At 40.3% G+C, this 25818-nt stretch overlaps 2 protein-coding genes across 13 annotated transcripts in view; one reads left to right on the forward strand and one right to left on the reverse strand.

Moving 5' to 3' along the window:
- The first annotated feature begins 34 nt into the window (after window positions 1–34).
- Window positions 35–25675, forward strand: TRMT12 (tRNA methyltransferase 12 homolog). 4 transcript variants are annotated; one of them, XR_004987798.2, is made up of 3 exons: window positions 5457–5470; window positions 22958–23621; window positions 23664–25675. XR_004987798.2 is itself a non-coding variant. In XM_045581509.1 (2 exons), the coding sequence occupies exon 1, from the start codon at window positions 304–306 to the stop codon at window positions 1624–1626; it is 1323 nt and encodes a 440-aa protein (XP_045437465.1). In that variant the 5' UTR covers window positions 35–303; the 3' UTR covers window positions 1627–1659; window positions 20564–20700. The 4 variants fall into 4 exon arrangements, 1 of the variants encoding a protein (XP_045437465.1); XR_006741591.1 differs by lacking the exon at window positions 5457–5470 and adding an exon at window positions 8504–9063 and having other exon boundaries at window positions 20564–23621; XR_006741592.1 differs by lacking the exon at window positions 5457–5470 and adding an exon at window positions 19938–20098 and having other exon boundaries at window positions 20564–23621.
- TATDN1 (TatD DNase domain containing 1) overlaps window positions 23212–25818 on the reverse strand; it is a 33847-nt gene continuing 31240 nt past the window's right edge. For all 9 annotated transcript variants that reach the window (XM_036437241.2, XM_036437240.2, XM_036437243.2 and 6 more), the window contains one exon: window positions 23212–23385. In XM_036437241.2, coding sequence (XP_036293134.1) covers window positions 23283–23385 — 103 coding nt within the window. In that variant the 3' untranslated portion in view covers window positions 23212–23282. The remainder of the gene's footprint in view (window positions 23386–25818) is intronic.

Genomic DNA, 25818 nt, shown 5'->3' on the forward strand with positions numbered 1-25818 from the left:
GGACGATCTGGTCACCTTACACTAATTTGAAGTGTTTAAGCCCGCACCGTTCCTTGTTATTCATTTCCAATTGGGGAGAACGAAGCAAGTAGCCATGGATCACAATAAAGACGTCAGGAGCGGATTCACCATGGCAACGCCGACGCCAATCTCCGGGAAGCGTTCCAAAACCCTTTAGTTCCGGCTCTCTGGTGACGTCACTTCCGCCCCCTGCGCCGCGGCGCGCACGTCTCTCTTCCTGCTGCGCCGGAGGGGACCCGGCGCCGAGGCGGAGGGGATCGGGGAGAATGTGAGGCCGGCACCATGGAACGGGAAGGCGGGGAGCCCGCGGCGGCCGTGGTCGCCGTGGTCACGGAGCCGCGGTTTGCCCAGCGGTGCCGGGAGTACCTGGAGAAGGAGAAGCTCCTGGACAGGCAGCACCGCGTGGCGAAGATGCAGGACGGCACCGTGGCGCTCCCGGTGCTGGGGGAGGCGCTCCCCGAGCGGCACCTGTGGCAGCTGAGGAACCGTGTGGCCCCGGGCAGCCCCTGTGCGCTGACGCGGCTCCCGGCTCCCGCTCCTTCCCGGAAGGCCCAGGGTGGTTCACCTGCCCGACGCCTGTGTCTGGAGGTGAGTCGCTGGGTGGAGGCCCGGGGAGTGACCTGGTCGTCCGAGTTGGAGGCCGATTTACCCCGATCTTGGCAACGACACGGCGACCTCTTGTTGCTGAGTGAGAACTGTTTCCAGGCTAAGCAGTGGAGAGATCTGGAACCAGAACTCTGGGAGATTGTGGCCTCGGCACTCGGCGCCCAGCGTTTGGCCAGACGAGGGCGGGTGTCACCAGGTGGCACTCGAACGCCTGCGGTGACCCTGCTGCTGGGCGGCGATGGCTGGGTTGAGCACGTGGATAACGGGATCCGATACACGTTTGACATAACCCGGTGCATGTTCTCCTTCGGGAACATCACTGAGAAGCTTCGAGTGGCGTCGCTGCCCTGTGCGGGACAGGTGCTGGTGGATCTCTACGCAGGGATTGGTTATTTCACATTGCCGTTCCTAGTTCACGCTGGCGCTGCCTTCGTCCATGCCTGCGAGTGGAACCCCCATGCTGTAGTTGCTCTGAAACGTAACCTTGAGATCAATGGAGTAGCAGATCGGTGCCAAATACACTTTGGAGACAACAGAAAGTTGAACCTCTCAGACATTGCAGACCGGGTGAACCTGGGGCTGATTCCAAGCTCTGAAGAAGGCTGGCGCACTGCCTGCCGGGTGCTGCGGAAGGATGCTGGGGGCATTCTGCATATCCACCAAAACGTGGAATCTTTCCCAGGGAGGCATCTCCAGCCTTCTGGAAACAGTGAAACGGAGAAGGAGCCTTGGCTTTGTCTTCAGCAAATGATCAGTAACCAGTGGGAAAACGGAGCTAGTGGGGATTCTGGGAGAAAAGTGCTGTCAGCAGCCATCAAGCCAGAGTGGCACAGGTGGGCGGAGTCTGCAGAAACTCGAATTGTCACTCTTCTTCAGGAGGTGCACGGAAAACCATGGAAGACAAAGATCTTGCGCATCCAGCCAGTGAAATCCTACGCACCCCATGTGGATCACATAGTCCTGGATCTAGAATGCCGGCCCTGTCCTCCGGTTGGCTAGAGAAGATGGATCCAGAGACATGAGCATCTACTTGTGAGCGAACCTTAATGCATCAGCGCAGGCCAGGTTCTCACCCCTTTGTTTCCGGTAATCTATTTTAATACAGTATTTTGCGGCCCTGCAGGCAGGTTCTAGGTCCATCTGGGAGAAGCAGCATGTCTCACTGAAATGAGGCCCATCTGTGCCGTCATGAATTCCGCATGGTGACCTCTGTTCTGTCTGACCGCTGGAACATGGTTTCGGTATTCTTTTGGCATTGGATTTCCTTATTTACAAAATATGGGTTTCTTTGAATCATCTTACACAGCTTTTATTTAATGAGCAGTTGTACACAAGATGTTGGTTATCAGAGTGAAAGGCAGTGCTGTTTCCAAAGTCACTCCGGTTACAATATGGAAAATGAGCTGGAAGGTGCCCAGGATGGAAGCAGACCAGGGGGAGGTTTCTGTAGCTGTCCAGGCATGAGGTGATGGTGGCTTCTAGTTGGTAGCAGTGGGAGCTGGATGCATTTGAGCAATAAAATCAACGTGACTAAACAATGGAGTCTATATTAAGACATTAAAATGGTGCTGCTTTATTAATACCGAGAAAATAGGGAGGGAAGAGGACAAAAATTACTCTAGTGTATTAATTCTATTCCTCTATTTAGGCATTCCTAATGAGTGTTCGGAGGAGGGTGATGTCTTCAATATTGGGCTTATTGTGGTAGAAAGTGGATAAAATGACTGCTTTAAATCATAGGGAAACTAGATTTTCAGTCTTAAGCTGTGCAATAGCTGCCAGTTACGAGCTTTTTTGTTTTTTAAACCTCACTGGAGAATATGCTTATTGATAAGAGAGAGGGGTAGGAAGAGAGCATGAGAGAAACTTGTATGCAAGAGAGAACATTGATTGGCTGCCTTCCATGTGTCCCTTGACCAGTGATTGAACCAGCACCCTAACTATGTGCCCCTAACTGGAATCAAACCTAAAAACTAGTATGTGGATGGCGCACCAACCAACTGAGCCATACCAGCCAGGGCTTGCTAGCTAGTTTAGAAGTTCGAATTAAAACCTTAAATTTTTAAAGGGCTCAGACTCTCTTTTCCTCTTCCTTCCCTAATCAAGAACATCAGGACCAGCGGAAGGAGCTATAGGAAAAGTGAGGTGTTCTGCAGTTTTTTATTTTATGTCATCACCACTGTTTACCCTTTGGATGACTAATTGTAGGGAATCACACTGTTTACCTTTAGAATGACTAATTGTGGAGAATCACTTCTCAGAGTCTTATTTTGGTGCACTTTGAAGCCTGGACTTGTTTATCTGATAGAGGAAATAGATAACAGCCTGTGGCTTTATCAGGATTATGGTTGGACCTGGCATTTGGTTAGCTGGGGTTGGGCTGGGCTGCTTGTCCTTTTTGCAACAGTGGCTGGAAACCAGACAGGATCGGTGCTGTTTGTGTTACTCTGTAAATATTAAGTGAGTACTATATACATGGACCACAGGAAATGTATCCACTAGACATAGACACAGTTCCTGTCTCTGAGGAGCTGACACGAGCAGCTGATACACAAATACTCAAAAGAATTTGAAGACGATGAAGTAAGTGCCATATGAGTGATAGCATGTTGTAGGAGTGCTAAGGTGAGGAAAAGAAGTTCAAAACAGCTAATTCTTTATTGGAAAGGGAAGCTTCAGGCAGTCTACTTCTCTGTTCCCACCCTCGCCTCACCTCAAATACAGTGTTAAATCGTTCCCACTTTCAGAGAGAATGCCTCCAGTGTATTTCACCATTAAGTGATATCCTTCCTTCGTTCGGCATATCCATAGAGTCCCATTATATTCTGTGTGTGTGTGTGTTTTATCTTCCTTTTTCCTCTGTACTGTTACTTTCATCATAAACACAGAGGTGTGGGGCTGTTTCTACACTTCCTCTTCTGTTCCACGGGAAAGTTTTTCTATTCATGCACCAAAACCATCTTGTCTGAATTATTATAGCTTTAAAACAAGTCCTGGTAACTTTGTTCAAGATTGCATTATTTATTCTTGATCTTTTGCATTTTCTTATGACGTTAAAATCGGCTTGTCAATTTTTGGGGAAAAGAATCTGTTGAGTTTTTTTGGTTGGGATTACATGGGACTTATAGGGTAAAATTGGCATTGTTACAATATTGAATCTTCCATTTTGAAACTTTTGTTTTACTCATTTGGGTTAGCTATGAAATGAGAAATGATTTTTTTAAAAATGAAAGGTGTTATCAGAAGCTGGGACTACAGTATACCATCTAAGGTGAAGGGTCCTATACTTCCCATGTATAGTATCCCATGTCAGTGGGATACTATATCCATCTTCTTTGGGCTCTCTGCCTTTATAGATGTTTTTAATTTAGTATTACGTTACTCTTCCTTTCAGCAGTACCTCAGCCCTTAGATTATTCTTGACCATAACCCTAGAAAATTAACATATTTGAACCTGTCATCTATTTATATTCTAATATAAATTAAATTACCACTGAGTAATTATCACATATAACAACCCAAAGTAATAAACAATATCTTCACAGTACTACTACTGAGCCATAAATGGAGTCATTGCTAAGTGTTATATAAAGCTTCACTGAGTATTTCTCTTAACATTTGTTAACTATATACCATACTAAGTATTAAACTATATTGTTATAATTTGTGTAATAAGCATGAGAAATTCCTTGCAGAGGATTAGAACTTGAGCTCCAGAATCAGAAAAATAAGGGTTAGAAACCTGACTCTGCCACTGTCACTGTCTGTGTCCTTGGACAAGTTTGTTGAAGATTGGATAATGCATGTCATGTATTTTGTTTTATATTAAACTTTATTTCTTTTTACAAGATGAAGATACTGATGACTAGAGAGTTTCAGTACTTAAAGGCAATAGTTAGAGGCGAAAGTGGGCAGCCATGCTGCCAAGCTTAAAGTGCTCAATAAATGTCTGTTGAATGAATGAATGAACCAAAAGTCAGGTAATGTAAACCCAACATTGATTCCATACACCATTATATTCTTTGTTATTTCCTTTGTTAACTAAACAACAATAGACTGGTCCTGTTAATTTGGCACTTACAAAACCAGAAATTCCAATAGCTAAATTTTGATGTGCATATCTGAAATTTAACGATGAGAGAGAAAAACTGGTTCCCCTAAGGCAATGTTTCCCAAACTTTTGACATGTGTGTACCCCTTCTATAATTTTCATAACGCTGAGTACCCCTCGTACTCATGAGAACGTAGAATTAGGCGCAGCTAAGCACGGTGCAGTGCATATCCCCACCAAACTCTGGTGCAACGTGTACCCCCACCAGACTCTTCCTGTACCCCTGGGGGTACGCGTACCACACTTTGGGAAACACTGCAGGTAATTTAGGACCAGAGATTATTTTTTAAATACTTCCTGAAGTATGAGATAAAGTTATGTATTTGTCCCTTTTGGGGCTGTTACTCCCTATCTTTCCTACCAGCTTCCTTATATTCCATTTAAAGGAAACACTCAGTACGTTGGTGGGGAGAGTTAAGTGCCTGTTTCCTACTGCTTCCTCCCGCCCTAAGGGAACTGCTAGTACTTGTCCTGGGCACAGCTCCGGTACAGATACATGGTCCAATAAGCTCCACCAATTGCACCGTCATTCTTGGAACTTGAAATCTTAAGGAATAATGATAGCCCAGAATCAGTTTCTGTTGTTTGGAGCAAAGACTTGGCTGCTGAAAATGTCCACAGAAAAGTCAAACTAGTTTTTACACATCATATTATCTAAGAGGCATTTGAATCATTAAAGCTGAATGAACAGATTATTTTTGACCATGGGTAATTTATGTATATAAGGTGTGTGTGTGTGTGTGTGTGTGTGTGTGTGTGTGTGTACATACTGTTCTGGGTACTCAATATAAATATATACCTGAGTGTGCAACATTCAAATCAATGTAGAAACCAAACAAAGATTAAATTCAGTGAATTATAGCTATTTTGTTGAAAGCTTTGCTTTTATTTAAAAGATTCCTAAGCATCTACATTCTACCTCATTGATATAAATTTAGTTTTAAAGTAGTATTTTAAAGTATTTGTCAGGATCTTAAACCTTCATTTTATGGGCGAAGAAAGTGCGACTTCGAAGAGTTTAAAGAAACTTGGCTTGAAGTTATATGTGAGAAAGATAAGAATGACTATGCCACCAGTCCTGATCGTACTTGGCCTAAGATGGAATTTAGTTTGAATTAGAATTTCTTTAAATATATATATATATATATAAAAAAGTACATATATATATATATATATATATATATAATTGATTTCAGAGAGGAAGGGAGAGGAGGAGGGAGAGAAACATAAATGATAAGAATCATTATTGGCTGCCTCTGCATGCTCCTACAGGGGCATTGCATCTGCAACCCAGGCATGTGCCCTCCTGTGACTACTGTGACTTCTGAGCCACTCTGGCTGGGCAAATTAAAAATTCTTATAAAATTAAGATTGGAAACTTAAAACATTAACATGAACTGAAGGGCATTTGCTCATTTTAAAAACCTTTTTATTTAATATTTACTACACTTTTTAAATAAAAATTGGAGGAAACTCATGAACTATTTTATTTTCCATTTTGCATGATCATAATATTGATATAATGGTACTTACCTCCTGTCTCCTTACCACACTACTCTTTTAGATTAATCCTTGTGGGCCTTTTTCTCCATAATAGCCTTTCTCTTTTCCCTTTAAATTGCAATTAGGACAGAATAACAGATGGGCTGAGTAGCTAATTTACATCTTTAAGTTTCCATATAAGCCTGCATAGTTGTCTCCTCTTACCCAGTTTGCTTTCCTTTGGGAATTCTGTCAAAACCACAAGATATTCCCCAGGTGCGCAGTTTAGGAAAATTAACTCAGCAGAAGTAAACAGATTGGATTAGAAAAATGGTGATCAAAATGATATTCAGTAAAAAGGCAAGCTACAGTAGGATCTTGGGTTAGAATACTGACAGTGACAAAAGTAAGGAAACAGATACAAGAGACTGTCTAGAAAAAATGAGAAAGATTTGGTTGCAGATTGGCTGTGGGTGAAAAGAGGAAGTCAAAGACGCCTGAAGTTAAGATCCAGGTAGCCTTGGGTTTGAATCCTGGGTTTGACTTTTCAGGAGCTCTGGCCGTACTGGCCACTTAACTTTTGTTAACATATCTAAGGCTCAGTTTCCCTCCTCTCTAAAATGATACCTATCAAAATAATGCTGACACAAAGATGTAATGAAAAAGAACACCTGCCGAAACCGGTTTGGCTCAGCGGTAGAGCCTCGGTCTGCGGACTGAAAGGTCACAGGTTCGATTCCCGTCAGGGGCATGTGCATTGGTTGCTGGCACATCCCGGGTAAGGGGTGTGCAAGAGGCAGCTGATCGATGTTTCTCTCTCTAGCTCTCTCTAGCTCTCTATCTCTCTCCCTTCCTCTCTGTAAAAAATCAGTAAAATATATTTAAAAAAGAAAAGAAAAAAAGAAAAGAAAAGAAAAAGTAACACCTTTAGCTCAGTGCCCACTATATGGGAAACACAGATGGCAGTCATTATTAGTAGGGGATGACATAGACGGTCAAAAACGTGAGACTGTAGTAAGGAGTTTGGGTGTGCGTTCAATCATTCTACCACACCTACCTCCACCTAGAGAAAGGGGTCTTGGAGCTTTATTCATCACCCGTTTAGAGCCCTGATATAAAGTGAATTGCAGAGTGCAGTTTGGGCTAGGACCCTAGGAAACCAGATTCTTGCTATTTTACCCTCCTTAATTTGAGATGGCTGGGTCTATCTACAGTGCAGACTCTGACCTGACTTATTCTTATATTCCTTTTTTTTATTATTAGTTTTACAATTAGACTTATTGGGATGACATTGGTTAATAGCTAATTTACATTCCTATTTTCTGGTGAAGAGAAAAATAAGTATGACCAGGTTAGTATAGGCTTCTTTCTAGGGGTAGTAACTGGGAAGGTAAATATGTGGGGGAAACTAGTGGAAGATGATTAGTAAGGTTAGTGGGTGATTCAGAGTCGGAGAGAGGGAGACACCTTTACAAATGGACATTGATGTCCGGATTTCTAAGCAAATGTGTTTTGGGGGCGTGGAGGCAGAGAGCTTCACTTAGGAGAGGGGGGTGCTTCAGCCCTTTCTTGTTTTTAGCTAAAAGAAATCCTATGTCAAAGGGGCATACTTCGGGGTGGCACGTTCTGATCCCCACAAAACAAGAAAACTGTGACCTCTTCTGCCTGGGAGGAAAGAAGGGACTGCCTGGGCAGCTAGAAAACTAGACCTGGGGTTCCTGCCCATAGTTCACAGTGACCCTTGACATCTGTAAAACGTGGCCGATAAGTGTCCTCAGTTCTGTACAGCTTGGGAGGAGGTGGTTAGGGTGATGTGCAAAGGGATGAGGGATGTTTTTCTCGGTAGCGCTTACAACACCTAGCCTGGAGCCACCATCCGAGGCGGCTCCGTAAAGGGCTCGCAGACACGCCCCCAGGAGGTCTTTCCCCAGAAAGTCGGCCGACCCGCCCCATCTCCGAGCCGCTTCCGGGTCCGGTGAGTAGGTGGGGCGGGCGGCGCCCTTTGACTTTACTCCTCTCAGGCACCTTTGAACCACGTTTATGGGGCACTTAATGGGCTCTAATAAAACAACAAAGAACTCCCGACCGCGGAAGCAGGGGGATCCCTCCCTGCGCCCAGGCCGCCGGAGTGGGGCGGCCGCTCTGAGGATGGAGGGCGCGGCGGCCGCGGAGCGCCTGCGCCCCGGCAAGGCTCCCAAACAGCCGAGGCTGCGAGGGTCCGGGTAGTGAGCGGGAACCATGGAAACGCTTTGAGACGTTGGCTACGCCACGCCGTACGTGATGACGACATTGGAGCGCCCCTAGCGCCCCGATTGTGACGCGACAGCGGCGCGGTCTCCCTGGTCTCGCGTGACCTGGGGCGCCGCCACAGCCTCCCAACAGCCCCAACGGCAGAGGCCCGCGGCCGAGGTCAAGATGGTGGCTCCGCGGGCAGGGGAGGCGGTGGAGGGAGGAGGAGCCAGGCCTTAGCCAGCCGAGAACACCGACACCCAGAGGCCTCCCGGGAGCCGCCGCCGCCTGCTCCTGCTCGAGAGACGCGAGCGGGCGGCGGGCGGGTCGTGAGAGACCGGGGAGGAGGGGGCGGAGCCGCCGCCTCAGCGCCCGCCCCTGGCCGCCGTCCCGGGCCTGCCCGGCCCTCCCAGCCCCGGTGCGGCAGCGGCTCATGGCAGCGGTGGGGCCCCCGCAGCAGCAGGTGCGGATGGCCCATCAGCAGGCTTGGGCAGCGCTCGAAGTGGCGCTCCGGGTGCCCTGCCTCTACATCATCGACGCCATCTTCAACTCTTACTACGATTCCAGCCAAAGCCGGTTCTGCATCGGGCTCCAGATCGTCCTCCGGCTCCTCGGTAAGGGGAGGGGCGGCCTGCCTCCCGGGCCGGGACGCGCCGCCGGGGGCGGGCAGCCGCGTGCAGGCCGAGGGTCATGTGTGCGTGAGTGGGAGAGAGACTGTGTGTGTGACAGTCAGTGTGAGGCTGTGAGTCCGTGAGGAAGTGTGTGAGACTGTGCGTGTGAGGGGGACAGAGCACCGGGTTCGTCCCCACGGGCGTCCTCGCGGCCGGGACCCGCAGGGGTGGCCTGGGGCCCGCGCGGCCGCGGAGGGCGCTCTGCCCGCCCGCCGGGTCTTGTGGGGAATGAGCGCTGACTGCCGCTTCCTGGGCGACAGCACCTCTGCTCGCCCCTGCCCCGCCGTGGGTAACCTTGGACTTGTGCTTTGGGCCTCAGTTTCCTTCTTTCCAAAATGCGGAGTGCTCGTCTGGTGTCACTTCTTGTATCGACGGGGTTTTAACGCCAAGGCGAAGTGTCTGCGGTAAATGACATCCAAACGAAAGGGACAGGGTGTTGAATGTCAGACCTTGAAACCCTGACCAAAACCCCTTATGGAGAAGGCGATGTTTATAAGGAGTTCTAAAATTTTCCATGAATAAAGTATAGAGGTGTTTAAAGAAAAAAATGTGGCTAGAAAGCGATGAGACTTCTCCAAGAGAGACTTCTGGAAATCAGTTTTGCTGACATTTGCTTGAAGTGTTGAAAAGCCTCACGTGTTTGACTCCCCATCTTCACTTGCACTATCACAGGGAAAAGCACTTATGTGTAAAAGAATTTAGGTAATTGCAACTGGGCAAATTTTGTTGATGAGGTGATTCTTGTGATGAGCTCTTGGTAGGCTAGTGCTTTGAAGTGTTGCTGATAGATCCTTACCAAACCTCTCTGAATTATGAGCCATCTGTTGCTTCTTTATTCTGACAAAAGGAGAGTGATAACGTTGAGTTCTGTTCTTAGCAATAAGTAGCAATGTTTTACTTCTCACTGGTATTATCTAACCTAATGTCTAACCTTCAAAAATCCCTCAGAGGTGGGAGGTGGTATTCTCATTTTACAAATGAGAAAACAGGGTCAGAGGTTGTGTTTTGCTTTAGGTACACAGCAAATAAGTGGTTGCCAGAGCCTAGGCTAAAAATCTTCTGACATCAATAGTGGTTGACTTTTCTCACTCAGTTCAGCTCAATCTAGATACAGAATGGTATGGTAATGATCCCATGCTAGATCTTAAAACTAACCGATGTGAACATGCTGTTGAAGAGACTTATCAGTAACCCACCAGCTGCTGACACCAGCTAGTCCTACTGTAAAAGTGTAGTGCCCTCATTATCTGTGGCAAAAATGGAGCTGTGCGATTTTGTAATGTATACAAATATCAAACACCTGAAACTAATCCGTTATGCACTTGAAACTAATTTAATACTATGTCAATTATAGTTAAATTTAAAAAACATTCACTAGCTTTGATGTTTCATACTTAACATATTTTATTTAATTCTGACAGTTATGGGTGAAGTTAATGTTAAAATGAAATTAATAAGAAGTGAGACTGTTGGGAAGGCATTTTATTCCTGTCAATAAGAAGCCACTCATCATACCATAAATTAACATGCAGTTACTTAATATAGTAAGGTGATCCCAGCTGAGTCTGCTTGCAACCCTGCCTTCACCCTCCCCAGAAGAGAGCAGAAGATAACAGACTTCTAGGGCACCTTATCAGATTTGGGGTAAATGGGATAACCAAGTGCAGCTTTGGGAACTAAGTAATCACAAATAGCAGGACTTGAGGTTAGGAGGATGGCTATCATTTCTGATTTGAGAAGAGTCCATGGTGGAGGAGGAAAAAAAAGGAGAGGGGGGGGACTTTGTTTGAAAGGATTCACATGTTTATTGCCCAAATAGTGTAGCTGCTGCCTTGTTCTTACAGCAGGTGACTGCAGATTCTCTGAAAACTCTTTTGGGACCAGGTGCTGAGAATTTTAAATGCAGTGCTCTGAGTTGAGCTAGGGAAATTTAAGGAAAAGGTGTATTCTCCTTAATTGAATAATTCATGGTTTAAGAACATTGAACAAAAGTAATAGTATTTTTTTTGTAACATATCCTGCTTCTTATTTTTGTAGTAAATCATGAAAGTTTGTATTTGATAAATCATAAGAATAAGATGTCAGGCAGGTTACTTAGTTGTGTAATGCCTCCTTGTTCTTATCTATATCTTTTTAAAGATGTACAGTAATGGTATTTCTCTCATAGGGTGTTAAGGACAATAAATAAACCCTTGGGATCTAGTAAGGGTTAGCTAATAGTAAGCTTGATAGTTAATTTTTTTTTAAAATACTTCAATTAAAACCATACTATGTTGCTCAGCTGGTGTTACTTAGTGAATTGAACCTCGTCCCAAGGACCAGGAAGTGCCGGGTTGGATCCCGGGTCAGGGTACATGCCCTGGTTGCAGGCTCCATCCCCAGGAGGAGGCATGCAAGAGGCAGCCAATGATGTGTCTCTCTCATTGGCGTTTTGTTTTTGTTTTTCCTCTATCTACCTCTCTCTTCCTATCTGAAAATCAATAGGAACATATATTTTTTTAAACAACCATACTGTGTTAAAGATATTTTGGTCTTTTAAAGGCATCAGAGAAATGTTGACAGTTTATTTGAAAAATTTTATCAAAATATTCTCTGAGTCAGACTTTATGAGAAATACAAAATATTTTTCAGATCCATCACCTGGCTGTTCCTTAAATTTTGCCAATGTAATTATGCTAATTTTTCACATTTGTAAGTGATAACTTTTTTTTAAAAAAGTGGCTTTGGTGCTAAAAAACTAAACAAACATCCTGAAAAAAGCAAGTGTGTTAAGTATTTAAGGCCTATTCAATGAGTGAGGCATCTTCCTGAGTTTTTTGAGAGTGGCAGGTTTGTGTGTGAAAGATACCAAAGGATAGTTAAATTAATTGTTCTACCTGTTTTTGTTTTGTTTTGTCTTAGTAATTATAGCCCTTTTTAAAAATAATTTATACACTGTTGTATATAAACCATAAAACTTGGCAGTCTGATCTTTTTCTTTAAAATAAAATTGTAAAAGTGGAAATCTATTTTCTAAGTAAAAAAAAGCAGTACCAATTTTATTTTATTTTTTTAAGATATATCTTTATTGATTTCAGAGAGGAAGGGAGAGGAAAGAGATAGAAACATCAGTGATGAGAGAGAATCATTGATTGGCTGCCTCCTGCACACATCCCACTGAGAAATGAGCTCAAAACCCTGGTATGTGTCCTGAGTAGAATCGGACCTGGGACCCTTCTATCAAAAGGCTGATGCACTCGCCACTGAGCAAACCAGCTTCTCCCTGGTCTGGGCCCTGATTTGTGTACGTGCCTGCAGGAGGTAAACAATCGCTGTAGTATCAATTTTATATATAGCATCTGAAGAATTTACTTTCTTTCCCTACAATAAAGTACTACAACTGAGAGTTTCAGGGGATTAGAAAATAGAGCATCTAATTTTGGAGATCCAAATAAAATCTATCACAATATATAGAATGTTTAGCTATTCTTAGGAGGTGTTAAATGCTAAATGAAATGCAACCCAGGGCAGCATAATGCTGAATTGGCATATCTAAATCCAAGGCAGAAAATGAAAGCATAGGACTTTGTTTTAATAGTATTACTTATATAATGATAATTCACTGAAGTGGAAAAGCAATCCAGAAATTACAAGGGAAATTTAAATGAAAAGCTTTTATGACAAAACTTTTTTAATTTCTTAAAAATGGCACATTGAGGGAAAAATGTCTTATCATATGAGATTGAAGTCCTAAAGGTTTTGTCAGTAAGAAAAACTACTTCTAGAGAACAATGGGCCTAAAATAAGCAGTTCACAATAAATGAAATGCAGATGGTCAATAAGCAAAAGAAAAATTACTCAGCCTCATTTATAATTAAATAGTTAAAACAAAACTTCACTTATTACATTAGTGAAGAGTTCAAAGTTTGAATAAAAACTGGTAAGGTAAAACTTTTTTCCCTTCTGTAAAATAGGTAGAGTTATACAATTTTTGTAGGCTGTCACTTCTGTGTAAAGCCATTTGGCACTATCAGCTGAAAGTCATCATATTCCTTTTGACACACAATTTTATTTCTAAGAATTTGACCTAAAAATAGTTGTACAAAGACTATGCAAGGATATTCATTGCAGCATTCTTGGTAATGACAAAACAACAAATTGTTCACTAAATGTCTATTAAAAGGGAATCTGTTCATTGTATTAGGTTCAGCCATACAATAAAATTGATAAAAAGAATTAGATATAGTTATTTTTGGTGCTATAGAAAGAACTCAGAAAACTTGTGATGTGAAAAACAAAAAAATAGTAAGTAATCAGGACGGCATAAGGATAGACTAGGTATTCTAAGCTGTGACAGGACTGACATTTGAGACAAGACAATTCTTTGTTGGGAAGTGGGTGGAGCTGTTCAGGAATTTGTAGGATTTTTAACAGCATCCGTGTTCACTGCCCATTAGATATCAGTAGCACCCCATTTGAGATTGCCAAAACATGTCTCTAGATATTGTCAGATGACTCCTGAGGGAGAACAAATAGACCAATAGCGTAGAATAGAAAGCCTTGAAATAGACTACCCAGGTATACTGGCATATAGAAACTTGATGTGTTTCAAGAAGTACATTGAGGTATGTAGAGGTAAATATAGGCTATTCATTTTTGGTCATTTAGTTATCCATATGGGAAAAATTATACTGGATCACTACCTCATATCAATATATAAATAGTTCTAATGGATTAATGCTTAGATGTGAAAAGCAAACTCTAAAGAAAATAAAGAACATGTGTTTTTTTTTTAAAATCTTAGAGAAGGAAAAATTCTTTTAAAATATACAAAAACAGCCGGGACTGGTTTGGCTCAATGGATAGAGCATCAGCTTGGGGACTGAAGGGTCCGGGGTTCGATTCCGGTCAAGGGCATGTACCTTGGTTGCGGGCATATCCCCAGTAGGGGGTGTGCAAGAGGCAGCTGATCGATGACTCTCTCTCATCGATGTTTCTAACTCTCTATCTCTCTCCCTTTCTCTCTGTATAAAAATCAATAAAATATATATATATTTTTTTAAAAATATACAAAAACAGATGTGTAAAATATTGATAAATTCAACAATATTAAAATTTAAAACCTCTATTAACCAAAAGGAAGCATCAGAAAAGTGAAGAAGAATCGCCACATACCTGGAGAAGATGTTTGCATTACAGATAACTGACAAAGAATTTGTAGTCAGAATATTTTTTTAAATGTCTGTGATTCATTAAGGAAAACAAACTCCAGAGATAAATGAGCAAAAATAAATTGGCATTTCACAAATGACATACATGATGATCAGTAAATGTTCTATTTGATAAATAATCAGATATGTAAATTTTTAAAAATATATATTTTATTGATTTTTTACAGAGAGGAAGAGAGAGAGAGGGACAGAGAGTTAGAAACATCGATGAGAGAGAATCATCAATCAGCTGCCTCTTGCACATCCCTGATGTGCCTGCAACCAAGGTACATGCCCTTGACCGGAATCCAACCTGGGACCTTTCAGTCCGCAGGCCAATGCTCTATCCACTGAGCCAAATCGGTTTCAGCTAGAAATGTAAATTTTAAGAGGATAAAAAAAGCAACAAGAAAACTCACTATTATTTAGTAAGATTCACTGAGTAAGAAGCAAAAAGAGTATGTGTGTTTATAAACATGTGCTTGTTTTATGCAAAGCTTGGTATATTCACTTAATACCAGTGGGGTTTGATTCTTTAAAAATCATGTTCACATTTAAAAATATAAAAATATTTCTAATAGAAATCTTAGTATGAAAGCAAGATTTTAGTTTTATTATTTAAAAATATATATATATTTCATTGATTTTTCACAGAGAGAAAGGGAGAGGGATAGTTAGAAATGATCATGAGAGAGACATCGATCAGCTGCCTCCTGCACACCCTCTACTGGAGATGTGCCCACAGCCAAGGTACATGCCCTTGACCAGAATTGAACCTGGGACCCTTCAGTCCACAGGCCAATGCTCTTTCCACTGAGCCAAACGGTTTTGGCTAGTTTTATCTTATTAAAAAACTTAAAATACCCTTTTTTAACCTAAAATGAGTTTGATAGAAAATTTTTCTTTATGCTATAGTTTTATCAAGTATGCCAACTGATTGCTATTTCAAGATATTTTATTTACCTAGTATTTCATTTGTTAGGGCTCCCTTGGGAATAAGGTAGTCAAAACATTTATTTCTGGGCTCCATCTTTATTCTATCTGGCATTGAAATGTTTTTCCACAGCTTTAGGTTATGTTTTCAAGTTTTAAGGTAGCTGGAGAGTAGTAAATATTATGTCCTGTTTCTTTCTAATTTTTAGTCCTAAGTTTCCAGAAAAGGCTATGGTATGAATGGACTTTCCACATAAAAGAGCTAAACACATTGTTGTATAACGTGTGATGGTTTGTTTCTGCTTGCTTATTTTGGGTAATCCAAATTGTAAAGGCCCTGAACACGTCATGAATTGAGTTCACATATAGCCTCAAAGACCCTGAATTGATTTAGACATCTGCTTTTTTTTCCTACCTCCAGAACTTTGATGAAACTCTAATCACTGGAAATTGGATCCCTGAGTTGTGATTTCAGTTAATTCTATTATCCAGTGTCCCAAGATGTTTTTTTTTTATAAAGTATAATTTATATATAGCTTGATTACTTATGTAGGTGACCCTTACATGCTAATAAAAAACACTATCCCTGGGCCTAATTTTTTTAGGTGTACAGGGTAATAAGAGTTTTATATCTGAAGTTGTGAAAATACAACAAAACTTCAATATTATTGGTAACAGGCACAAAAGGCCAGGACTGGAAAAATGGAATGTTATTTGGGAATTTGACTTTTTCCTTCTGTAAAATGAGTGTTGATTCCTCCCATGTTACATACATAGGACCTTGAGTATAAAAGAAAAATTTAAGAACCCCATTACATGCAAACTTTGGGTAAGAATTAAACAATTTTATGCTATTGAAATATTTGGTTGTTATTACATCTGGAGGGTATGATTTTAGTCAAGAAAAGGTAGTATCAGCCCTAGCCAATTTGGCTCAGTGGATAGAGCATCGGCCCACAGACTGAAAGATCCTGGGTTCAGTTCCAGTCAAGGGCACATACCTTGGTTGCAGGCTACTCCCTAGCTCAGGCTGTGGTTGGTGTGAGTGCAGGAGGCAGCCAGCCGATGTATTTTTCTCTGTCTTTCCCTCTTTCTTCCACTCTCCTTAAAATCAATGGAAAAATATTCTTGGATGAGGATTTTTTTTTTTTAAAGGAAGAGTAATATTAGATTGTTACTTGCTAGGACACATCTGAACTTGGTGATTTGTAGTCTCACTACATTATATGTCTGTCCTCCCCTCTTTTCCCTTGGTATCTGTCCTATATAATAAAAACCCAGTGACCAAATAGGCAAAACGATCAGAGACCAGAATCACCATGTCTCCTGGCCTGGCCAGTCCAACCCCCTAGCCAGCAGTTAGAGGCGATCATGCAGGCAGGCTAGTGGTTAGGGGCAATTAGGAGCATTTAGGAGCCAGCAGTCCTAGATTGCAAGAGGGATGTTCGACTGCCAGTTTAGGCCCATTCCAGCTTAACCTGGCAGTTGAACATCCCTCAAAAGTTCTCAGATTGTGAGAGAGTGCAGGCCAGGCTGAGGGACCCCCCTCCCCCAACCCATGCAAGAATTTTGTGCACCAGGCCTCTAGTATATATAAAAGTCTAAGTGACCATTCAACTGGTACCTATGACATGCACTGACCACCAGGGGGGCAGACGTTCAACGCACAGGCATAGAAACATGGAACAGATTGATGAATTTCAGAGGGGAAGGGGGAAGGCAGGAAGAGATTAACCAAAGATCTTACATGCATACTAGAGGTCTGGCCGCAGGAATGGGGCCAAATTCGGCAGTCCGACATCCCCCCCATGATTGTGAGAGGGCGCAGGCCTGGCTGAAAGACCCCACTATGCACCGGAACTCTAGTATTTGCATAAAGCAAAATGACACTTATTCTCCAGACATATTTCTAAAACCCAAATCATTCATTTGTGTGTAAAAATAAGTTTCAAGGAAAAGCTATTCGAGTAAAAGGGACTGATTATAAATTACAACAAAGTTCATGAATATTCACAAGCAAAGATTAATTTACAACTTTGTGAATAGCAAGTTGACCAAAGTAATTTATAGTCCCTGCTTGCCTTTCTTTCTTTTAATTAGTATAAACTATAGTTGAAGTTGATTCATCTTAGGAGATTAGTTTGTTTTGTCTCAGGAAAATTAATGACTTTTTCTATGTAGAGAATGTAATATTACATATACATAGTGGCTGAGTTAATTCCATCTCTTTTCATCTTCCATGGAAAATATTCCTAATCCAGCTTTTTAGAAAGTCCTTAAAAAAAAACCACGATATTTTTTGAGAGAAGCCGAGGGGGAGAGAGAGACCAATGTGAGAACCAAACACCAATCTGTTGCCTCCTGCATGCCCCCCACTGGGGATCAAGCCTGCAGCCCAGACACGTGCCCTGACCTGGAGTCAAACCTGCAGTCCTTCCATACATGGGACAATGCACTTTCCAACCTTGGGCCACACCGACCAGGGCAGTTCATTCTATATTGAAAGGGCCTATCCCCAGATATTAGCGCTCTGGGAGAATACTAGTGGCCCACTTGCTCTGGAAATTACTCAGGTGGCTTTTATGCAGAAATTTTTGTATCTTCTATCACATGTGTCAAACACAAGGCCCGAGGGCCAAATCCGTCCCGCCAGGCCTTGCAATGTGGCCCGCACCGCGCTGTCATCACTGCACTCCGCTGCGTTTCCATCACAATGACAGTTTATGACTGTTCAATAAACCATTTGGCCCGCGATTTAGGCTGGATTTTAGATTTTGGCCCCTTCTCTGATTGAGTTCGACACCCCTATTCTAGGTGATTGTGTCCTTTGTTCTCTTTTTCACAAATGACCTGACACATTGGCATAGGATAAATTTTAAGTTCCTGGGCAAAGTCATTTAGAGCAGCAGTCGCCAACCTTTTGTACTTCACAGACCACCAGTGGTCTGGATGGCTACCGCTAATTTAGAGGAACTAGCCCTTACTTTTACATGCAATGGATTATGAAATGCCTCCACTTCTTTGTAATATGCAGTCTTTCTTCATTACATGCTGAAATAAGGTGGATGGTGTGTCACTTTTCCTATTCTCCCAAGCTCTTGTTTCTTAGTTTTGTCTGACCTGTTCATATATTTCAATTTCTAAGTGGGCTTTGTTTTGTAGTTTCCTTTTAAAACATAATCCAGAATTCAACAGAATCATTTAGTTCCTCAATGAATAGTAATTGTATTTATTTTCTACAAAATATTTTGGGATCCATAGATGTGTACAAGGTAGTATTCTTGCTTACTATCAAAGACATTAACGGTAGATAATACCTACAAACTACAATATCGGGTAATACATGAGTATTAGGTGTTTCACCAGATTCTGTAGATATGCTGGAGAGGAACACTCACTATCAGAGAAAGTGGGTCTAGAAGATGGATAGGATTTGAGCAGTCAGGGTGGGACGATCATGACAAGCAGAGAAAAATGTAAACGCAGTTGCAATTATGGCACTGGAAGGGTGTTTTTGGAAAGAAGTCTGCAGCTTTGGCGTGTGCTTTGAGAGGAGCATTATTTTAAGGCCAGCTGGGTCCTTGGTTTCTAGGATGAGAAATACAGATTTTAGTTATTACTATTTCAGAGCTGCCCCAGTATTTTGAAGAAATGAAGAAAGGCATGTTGATGATAGGTGGATTTGGGCAAAATGAGTTTTTAGTTAGAGACAAACTAATAAGTAGGTTGGTGAAAAGAAGAGATAATAATAGGTAGTAATAGTTGTTAGTAGAATTGGGAGACTAAGTGTAAAGTTCGAGGGTACAGGGCTAGAAGGCACCGTTACGATAATAATAATGGTATTTTTCACTGAAATTGGAAAATCACAAGAGCCATTGAGGTAAGTTAAGTTTTAAAATTTTTGAATGTTACAGTTGTAACGTAGAAGTGCTAGTAGTTGGCTATTTATTATTTTTTTTGTTAATCCTCATCCAAGGATATTTTTCTGTTGGTTTAATTTTTTAGAGAAAGTGGGAGGGAGGGAGGGAGAGGGAGAGAGACAGACAGACAGACAGACATGGACTGGTTGCCTCCCACACATGCCCCAAGCAGGGCCAGGGATCAAGCCTTGCAATGAAGTATGTGCCTTTGACCTGTTTTGAACCAGCTATGACCCTTCTTTAGTCCATGGGCCAATGCTCTATTTACTGAGCCAAACCGGCTAGGGTATTTGGTGACTACTTGGATATCGCTTCCAGAGTTGAAATCTTGGATAATGATGTTTATTGTAATCTAACTTAAAAATTTGTCAGAGTACAAAGAAAGATGCTTCTAAATACACTTCAGACCATACATTGGTTGAGTATGGAGTGGGGAGGATTAATTACTGTTTTCTAAATGTTTTGATTTTCATAATGCTACTTTAGTAATTTGAAGAACAATAAAAAGGGTTGACTGCTGAAACCGGTTTGGCTCAGTGAATAAGAGTGTTGGCCTGTGGACTAAAAGATACCAGATTCGATTCCAGTCAAGGGCATGTACATTGGTTGCAGGCACATCTCCAGTGGGGGGTGTGCAAGAGGCAGCTGGTCAATGTTTCCTCTCTCATCGATGTTTCTAGCTCTCTGTCCCTTTCCTTTCTTCTCTGTAAAGAATCAAAAAAAAGGGGGGGGGGCCCTTTTGACTATTTGAAGAAAAAGATTCAGTAATGTATAAGAAAAAGGGAACTTGAAAGACATTTCTGAAATTTGCAAGTAATTGGGGGGGGGGGCGGGGGAAGCAACTGAATTTGGATGCAGGGGAGAATGCTCAATTTAAGGAGCAGGAAAAAATAAGAGCCAGCTGGAGTTCAGCTTGAGGAAAAGGAGGAATTAGATGTAAGTATAAAACTTAAACTCAATTTCCTAAAGAAAGAGAATTCTAAGATTATTTAATAGGAACAAATGTTTTCCACTTTGGTTTTTTTTAATTCTAATGTTTTTGTCATGAAATTATTTTAATTATTTTTAATGATTATAAAACTTAAAAGGATATGTTCTTTAAAGATTTTAAAACTTACTAAAATGTGTCATTACAAACTCATCTTGAAGGTAATTTAGTGCCTGGGTATATTGTACTACTTAAATTACTTTGGAAATTATAATTCTAATAAGATTTTTTAAAATGTTTTGTCCTATTGAACTGACTTTACAAAACTCCTTTGGCCTTTAAACCTAAATTGCCTTGAGGCTTAATGTTCATAATTTTTAAGATGCTCGAATTTCCCAAAGGAAGACTATAACTTTTAGTGGGAAAATATTCTTTAAAAATGTTTCAAATGACTTTTTTCTTCTTCTTTTCAGGTATATTTGTTTCCAGTATTGTTCTGATATTGTCACAGCGATCACTTTTCAAGTTTTACATGTACAGCGCAGCCTTTCTTTTAGCTGCAACTTCAGTGTTGGTAAATTATTATGCTGCTTTGCACATTGACTTGTATGGTGCCTACAACACATCAGCTTTTGGAATTGAACTCCTCCCTCGGAAAGGGCCCTCACAATGGATGGCACTCATTGTTCTACAGCTGACATTTGGAATTGGATACATTACACTACTCCAGATTCATTCCATCTATTCACAATTAATTATTTTGGATCTGTTGGTACCTGTAATAGGCTTAATCACAGAGCTGCCATTACACATCCGGGAGACTTTAGTTTTTACCTCTTCCTTGATTCTTATATTAAACACACTGTTCGTCTTGGCAGTGAAACTTAGGTGGTTTTATTATTCCACACGGTATGTTTATCTCTTAGTGAGGCACATGTATCGAATTTATGGATTACAGTTATTAATGGAGGACACATGGAAGAGGATTCGTTTCCCAGATATACTGAGAGTCTTTTGGCTAACAAGAATTACAGCTCAGGCTACAGTGTTAATGTACATTTTAAGGATGGCAAATGAAACTGATTCCTTCTTTATTTCTTGGGATGACTTCTGGGACCTCATTTGCAATCTTATAATTAGTGGATGTGATTCTACACTAACTGTGCTGGGCATGAGTGCTGTAATTTCTTCAATAGCCCATTATTTGGGCCTTGGAATATTGGCCTTTATTGGATCAACTGAAGACGACGACAGGAGACTTGGCTTTGTAGCACCTGTTTTGTTTTTTATTTTGGCTCTTCAGACTGGTTTAAGTGGGCTAAGACCAGAAGAGAGACTTATTCGCCTAAGTAGAAACATGTGCCTTTTATTAACTGCAGTCCTGCATTTCATCCATGGAATGACAGACCCCGTATTAATGTCTCTCAGTGCCTCTCACGTGTCATCTTTTCGTAGACATTTTCCTGTGCTCTTTGTCTCTGCTTGCCTGTTTATTCTTCCTGTTTTACTCAGTTATGTTCTTTGGCATCACTATGCACTAAACACATGGCTGTTTGCCGTTACAGCCTTCTGTGTGGAACTCTGCTTAAAAGTAATTGTTTCTCTCACTGTTTATACGTTATTCATGATTGATGGCTACTATAATGTCCTCTGGGAAAAGCTTGATGATTATGTCTACTATGTTCGTTCAACAGGCAATATTATTGAATTTATATTTGGAGTAGTAATGTTTGGAAATGGGGCCTATACTATGATGTTTGAGTCAGGAAGTAAAATTCGGGCTTGTATGATGTGTCTACATGCGTATTTTAACATCTACTTACAAGCAAAAAATGGCTGGAAGACATTCATGAATCGTAGGACTGCTGTTAAGAAAATTAATTCACTTCCTGAAATAAAAGGGGACCGTTTACAAGAAATAGATGATGTCTGTGCAATCTGCTATCATGAGTTTACTACATCTGCTCGTCTCACACCATGTAATCATTATTTCCATGCACTTTGCCTTCGGAAATGGCTGTACATTCAAGATACTTGTCCAATGTGTCATCAAAAAGTATACATTGAAGATGATATCAAGGATAATTCAAATATACCTAACAACAGCGGATTTATTGCACCTAATGAAAATGCAGAGGAAGCTGTAAGAGAGGCTGCTGCCGCCGAATCTGACAGGGACTTGAATGAAGATGACAGTACAGATTTTGATGATGATGTTCAAACAGAAAGAAATGGAGTGATTCAGAATACAGGTACAGCAGCTGAAGAATTTAATGAGGACACTGACTGATTAAACAGCATTTACTAATCATTGAGGTTATTTGTTCAAAATTCAGTTCATCCAAAATGGAGTTAATATGCTTCACTTCATTGTGTAACCAAGCACAGAAACAGTCAATGTTGAATCTGTGAATGGTTTTCCGTTTACTGTGATGTGCTACTGTAAATATACCTCTTTAATTACTTCTGGTCTCTTTGGTGACCTATTTAAATTTGTGTACATTATTGTACATAGAATAAAATGTTTTCACGTTTTTATGACAAAATTTGAACAAATAGCTTTTTAATAGATGTAACAATAATACGGTGCGCCAACTGTGCCAAAGATTCCTAAATGAAAGTGTATAATGCATCTAATTCTGGCCCCCTAGTGTTTCTTTAAGATAGGCGGGAGAATGAAAGTGCAAAATCAGAGGAAACCACATTAAATCAAGGAAATAAAATAATGTGGACCAGAGGATAAGAGATATTTTATGAACTAAGGAAATAGTAGGCTGCCAGAACTGATTGAGACTTTTTTGAAATTTGAGAGTAGCACTGTAGTTGAGCTGAGTTCAAAAGTCAAGATTTGGATATTGTGAGTTGAGAAATATATCAGGTATGTATATATCTGGTATGAACCAGAATATGTTTAATTTTGATGTAAAAATTAGTATATTTGTTAGTCATTCTGTGTTTGCAGCATTGACATAATATTGTCCTTTTAGACTTTTGAAGAGGTTACAAAATTAATACTTGGTGACCTCCATTCTTTTAAGTGACATTAAAAAATATCCCTGGCTTTATGGATAAAAATAAGGGAGATGGTTGTGCAGTGATGCATAATATCTCTTTAGACAAGTTCCAGAGAATTCCTTTATTGAAACTAAGTTTTACCATGAAATTTCATACATGATGGAAAACACATAGCAATTACATATCAGGAAAAAATACTTTAATGGTATTGTTATATAGCTCATTGGCTAATTCCAGTGGATCCTCATCTCTTACTGCTGCCATTATCTCCAGTATTTGACTAAAACAAAACAAAAATAGATGGTTTAAATTTCCAAGTACATATTCATGTTTTAAATTTATCTTTTTCCACATAAAGGATGATACTAGCACTTTTAATAAGCTTAAACGGGTATTCAAGTTTTCAGCACTATCAGAAAGTTTAACTGCTAGGATATTTAAAATAAGAGTAGAGATTTTTGTAGTAGTTCTGTATATAACTAGAGCCAAAAATCTAGTTTTAAATAAATTATAAAGGTGGCCTATATTTAAAAAAAAAAAAAAAAAAAAAAAAAAAAGGTGGCCTATATTATGTGTACCTTAATTAGGGAATTAACCTGGTAGAAATGAGTCCTTTTAAACTGTAGGTCACAGTAAGCTTTTAAAAAATTGCAATTTACAAAAGTACAATACATGTAGACAAGTACTATTTCATTTATGTATGTACATGTGTAATGCATCAATGTAAGCTGTAGCCATTGGGACAGCCATCAAAGTTTGAAAACCACTGCTTAGAAAACTAATACTAAAGAATAGCAAAAAAAATTGTGGCATGATCACTAGCACAATGAAAGCAAAGGAAGTTATAAGTTATTTACTCAGAATAATGTGTTTGGGTAGCCATAGAAAGAATAGCCCAGCTGCTGTTCTTTCAGTTTCTCTACAATTATCAGTAATGTTTTCTAGCATTCTTATATATTGATAGAATATTTTTATACGTGAATTATAAAGTTTTAAAGTAAAATTTAAACATTTAAATAGTCTTTGTCTTAAGCTTTTTGTTCCTCTTTTATCAGTTTCTTAAATATAAAACACCTAATAGTATTAGGGATGGAGATTAAAGATTAATTGGAACTTTTTTATTCTGTAAAAGTAGCATAAAATGCTTGCTTAATTTGTATACTAAATAACTATACTAAAATTTTGTTCTGTATCTGACAGTCAAAAATATACTGAAAGTAAATCTGTTAATATTTAAATTGACATTACAAATCCAATTTTTTTTTTTTATAAACTGCAGAATTTTCCTCTATTAAACTATTTGGAATAGGAACTTGCATAATACTGTGCAGAACAGATTCTTGATATCCTTCCCCCTTCCAGTCCTTTCTCCACCCTGATACTTTACAGCTTAAGAAAAAAGCTGCTATTTTTCCATTTAAAATACTTTCGGTCCCGATAAAATCTAGACTAAAATTGGCATAGAAGAGTCCTCACAATCTGGCCTCACTCTACCTTCCCAGACTGATCATTTACTCGTGCATCCTACTTTCTGCCACACTAACTCACTGTTCCCCTGGAGCAGCTAAGTCCTCTTACATTCTGCCTCTGCTCAGTGTGTTTCTCTTAGTCTGGCATATTTCCCAGCTAGTAAACAGTGGAAATGTCACCTTAGTTCTCTTATTTCCCCTTAAGGCAGGCAGTTGCTATGTCCTATGGTCCCAGTCACATAGTCATACCTCTTTACCACCACTACCATCTAGAATTAAACTTTTTATGTGCTTGTTTGTTCCAGAGGGAAGGAATCCTCATCTGACTTGATTAGTGCCTTATCCAAAGTGCCTGGCACAAGGTATCTACGCACTGGTGGATAGATGAGGGAAGGGACTGCCCGCATTCTTCTGCATAGCCTCAGTAAAATGGCATAGGGCAAGACCTCCAAAATGTTTCAAGGAATTTATTTAGAAGGGAGGTCTCTATACAAATAAAACAAAGAACTGTTAATAGATGAAATTTGATTAAAATGACTCTGTAAGTAGAAATTTTAACTTACTAATTAGTAATTATACTGTGGCATGTGTTTCTGAAGTGTGGCTTAAGTTTTTCAGTTTGCAAATGTTGATTTCCCAAGCTCTGCATATTCAGAACTGGTATTCATGACTGTAGTTGTTAATTAAGCACTTTCAGTTCTTAACTGTCTGCATTTAGAAACAGGTTACGATTTTGTCTTATAAAGTCAACAGGTACACTTAGCAGTAGGTAGTATAGGAAATGGAGTATAGATTGCATTTTTATAACCATCAACAGGAAGCTTCATGAGAACAGAACTTAAACCAGGTAAGGTGTGTTGTATTCTGACTGAATCTGCAAGAATGTACAATTCAGGAAAATTACAAGTGATTCCTAACTAAACAGAATTTATATATATTCCTCACCCAGGGGTTTTTAAACAGTTAATTTCTGAAGTCTTTGCCAACACTAGCACATTTAATAAAGAAAAAAATCTTTCCAATATGTTTTGATAGAATAATTCACTTTTCTGAATTTAGCTCTGGCTTACTTAAAACTCTTATCTGTTAAAAACTACTTGGGGGGGGGGGGGAGGTGCATATGGGAGGAAATATTATAGTTTAAAAGTAACAACTCAATATTTTTGTGAATGTTATGTGTCCAGGTGCCTAAATTGGTAAACCACACTAGATTGATACAGTCTAGATTTAAATTATGTGCTTGT

This window comes from Pipistrellus kuhlii, unplaced genomic scaffold (assembly GCF_014108245.1).
Source record: "Pipistrellus kuhlii isolate mPipKuh1 unplaced genomic scaffold, mPipKuh1.p scaffold_m20_p_14, whole genome shotgun sequence".
Taxonomy (NCBI): Eukaryota; Metazoa; Chordata; class Mammalia; order Chiroptera; family Vespertilionidae; genus Pipistrellus; species Pipistrellus kuhlii.

Bases quoted from the DNA above. Each gene is read 5' to 3' on its own strand.
- TRMT12 (XM_045581509.1), top strand. From the start codon at position 304: ATGGAACGGGAAGGCGGGGAGCCCGCGGCGGCCGTGGTCGCCGTGGTC.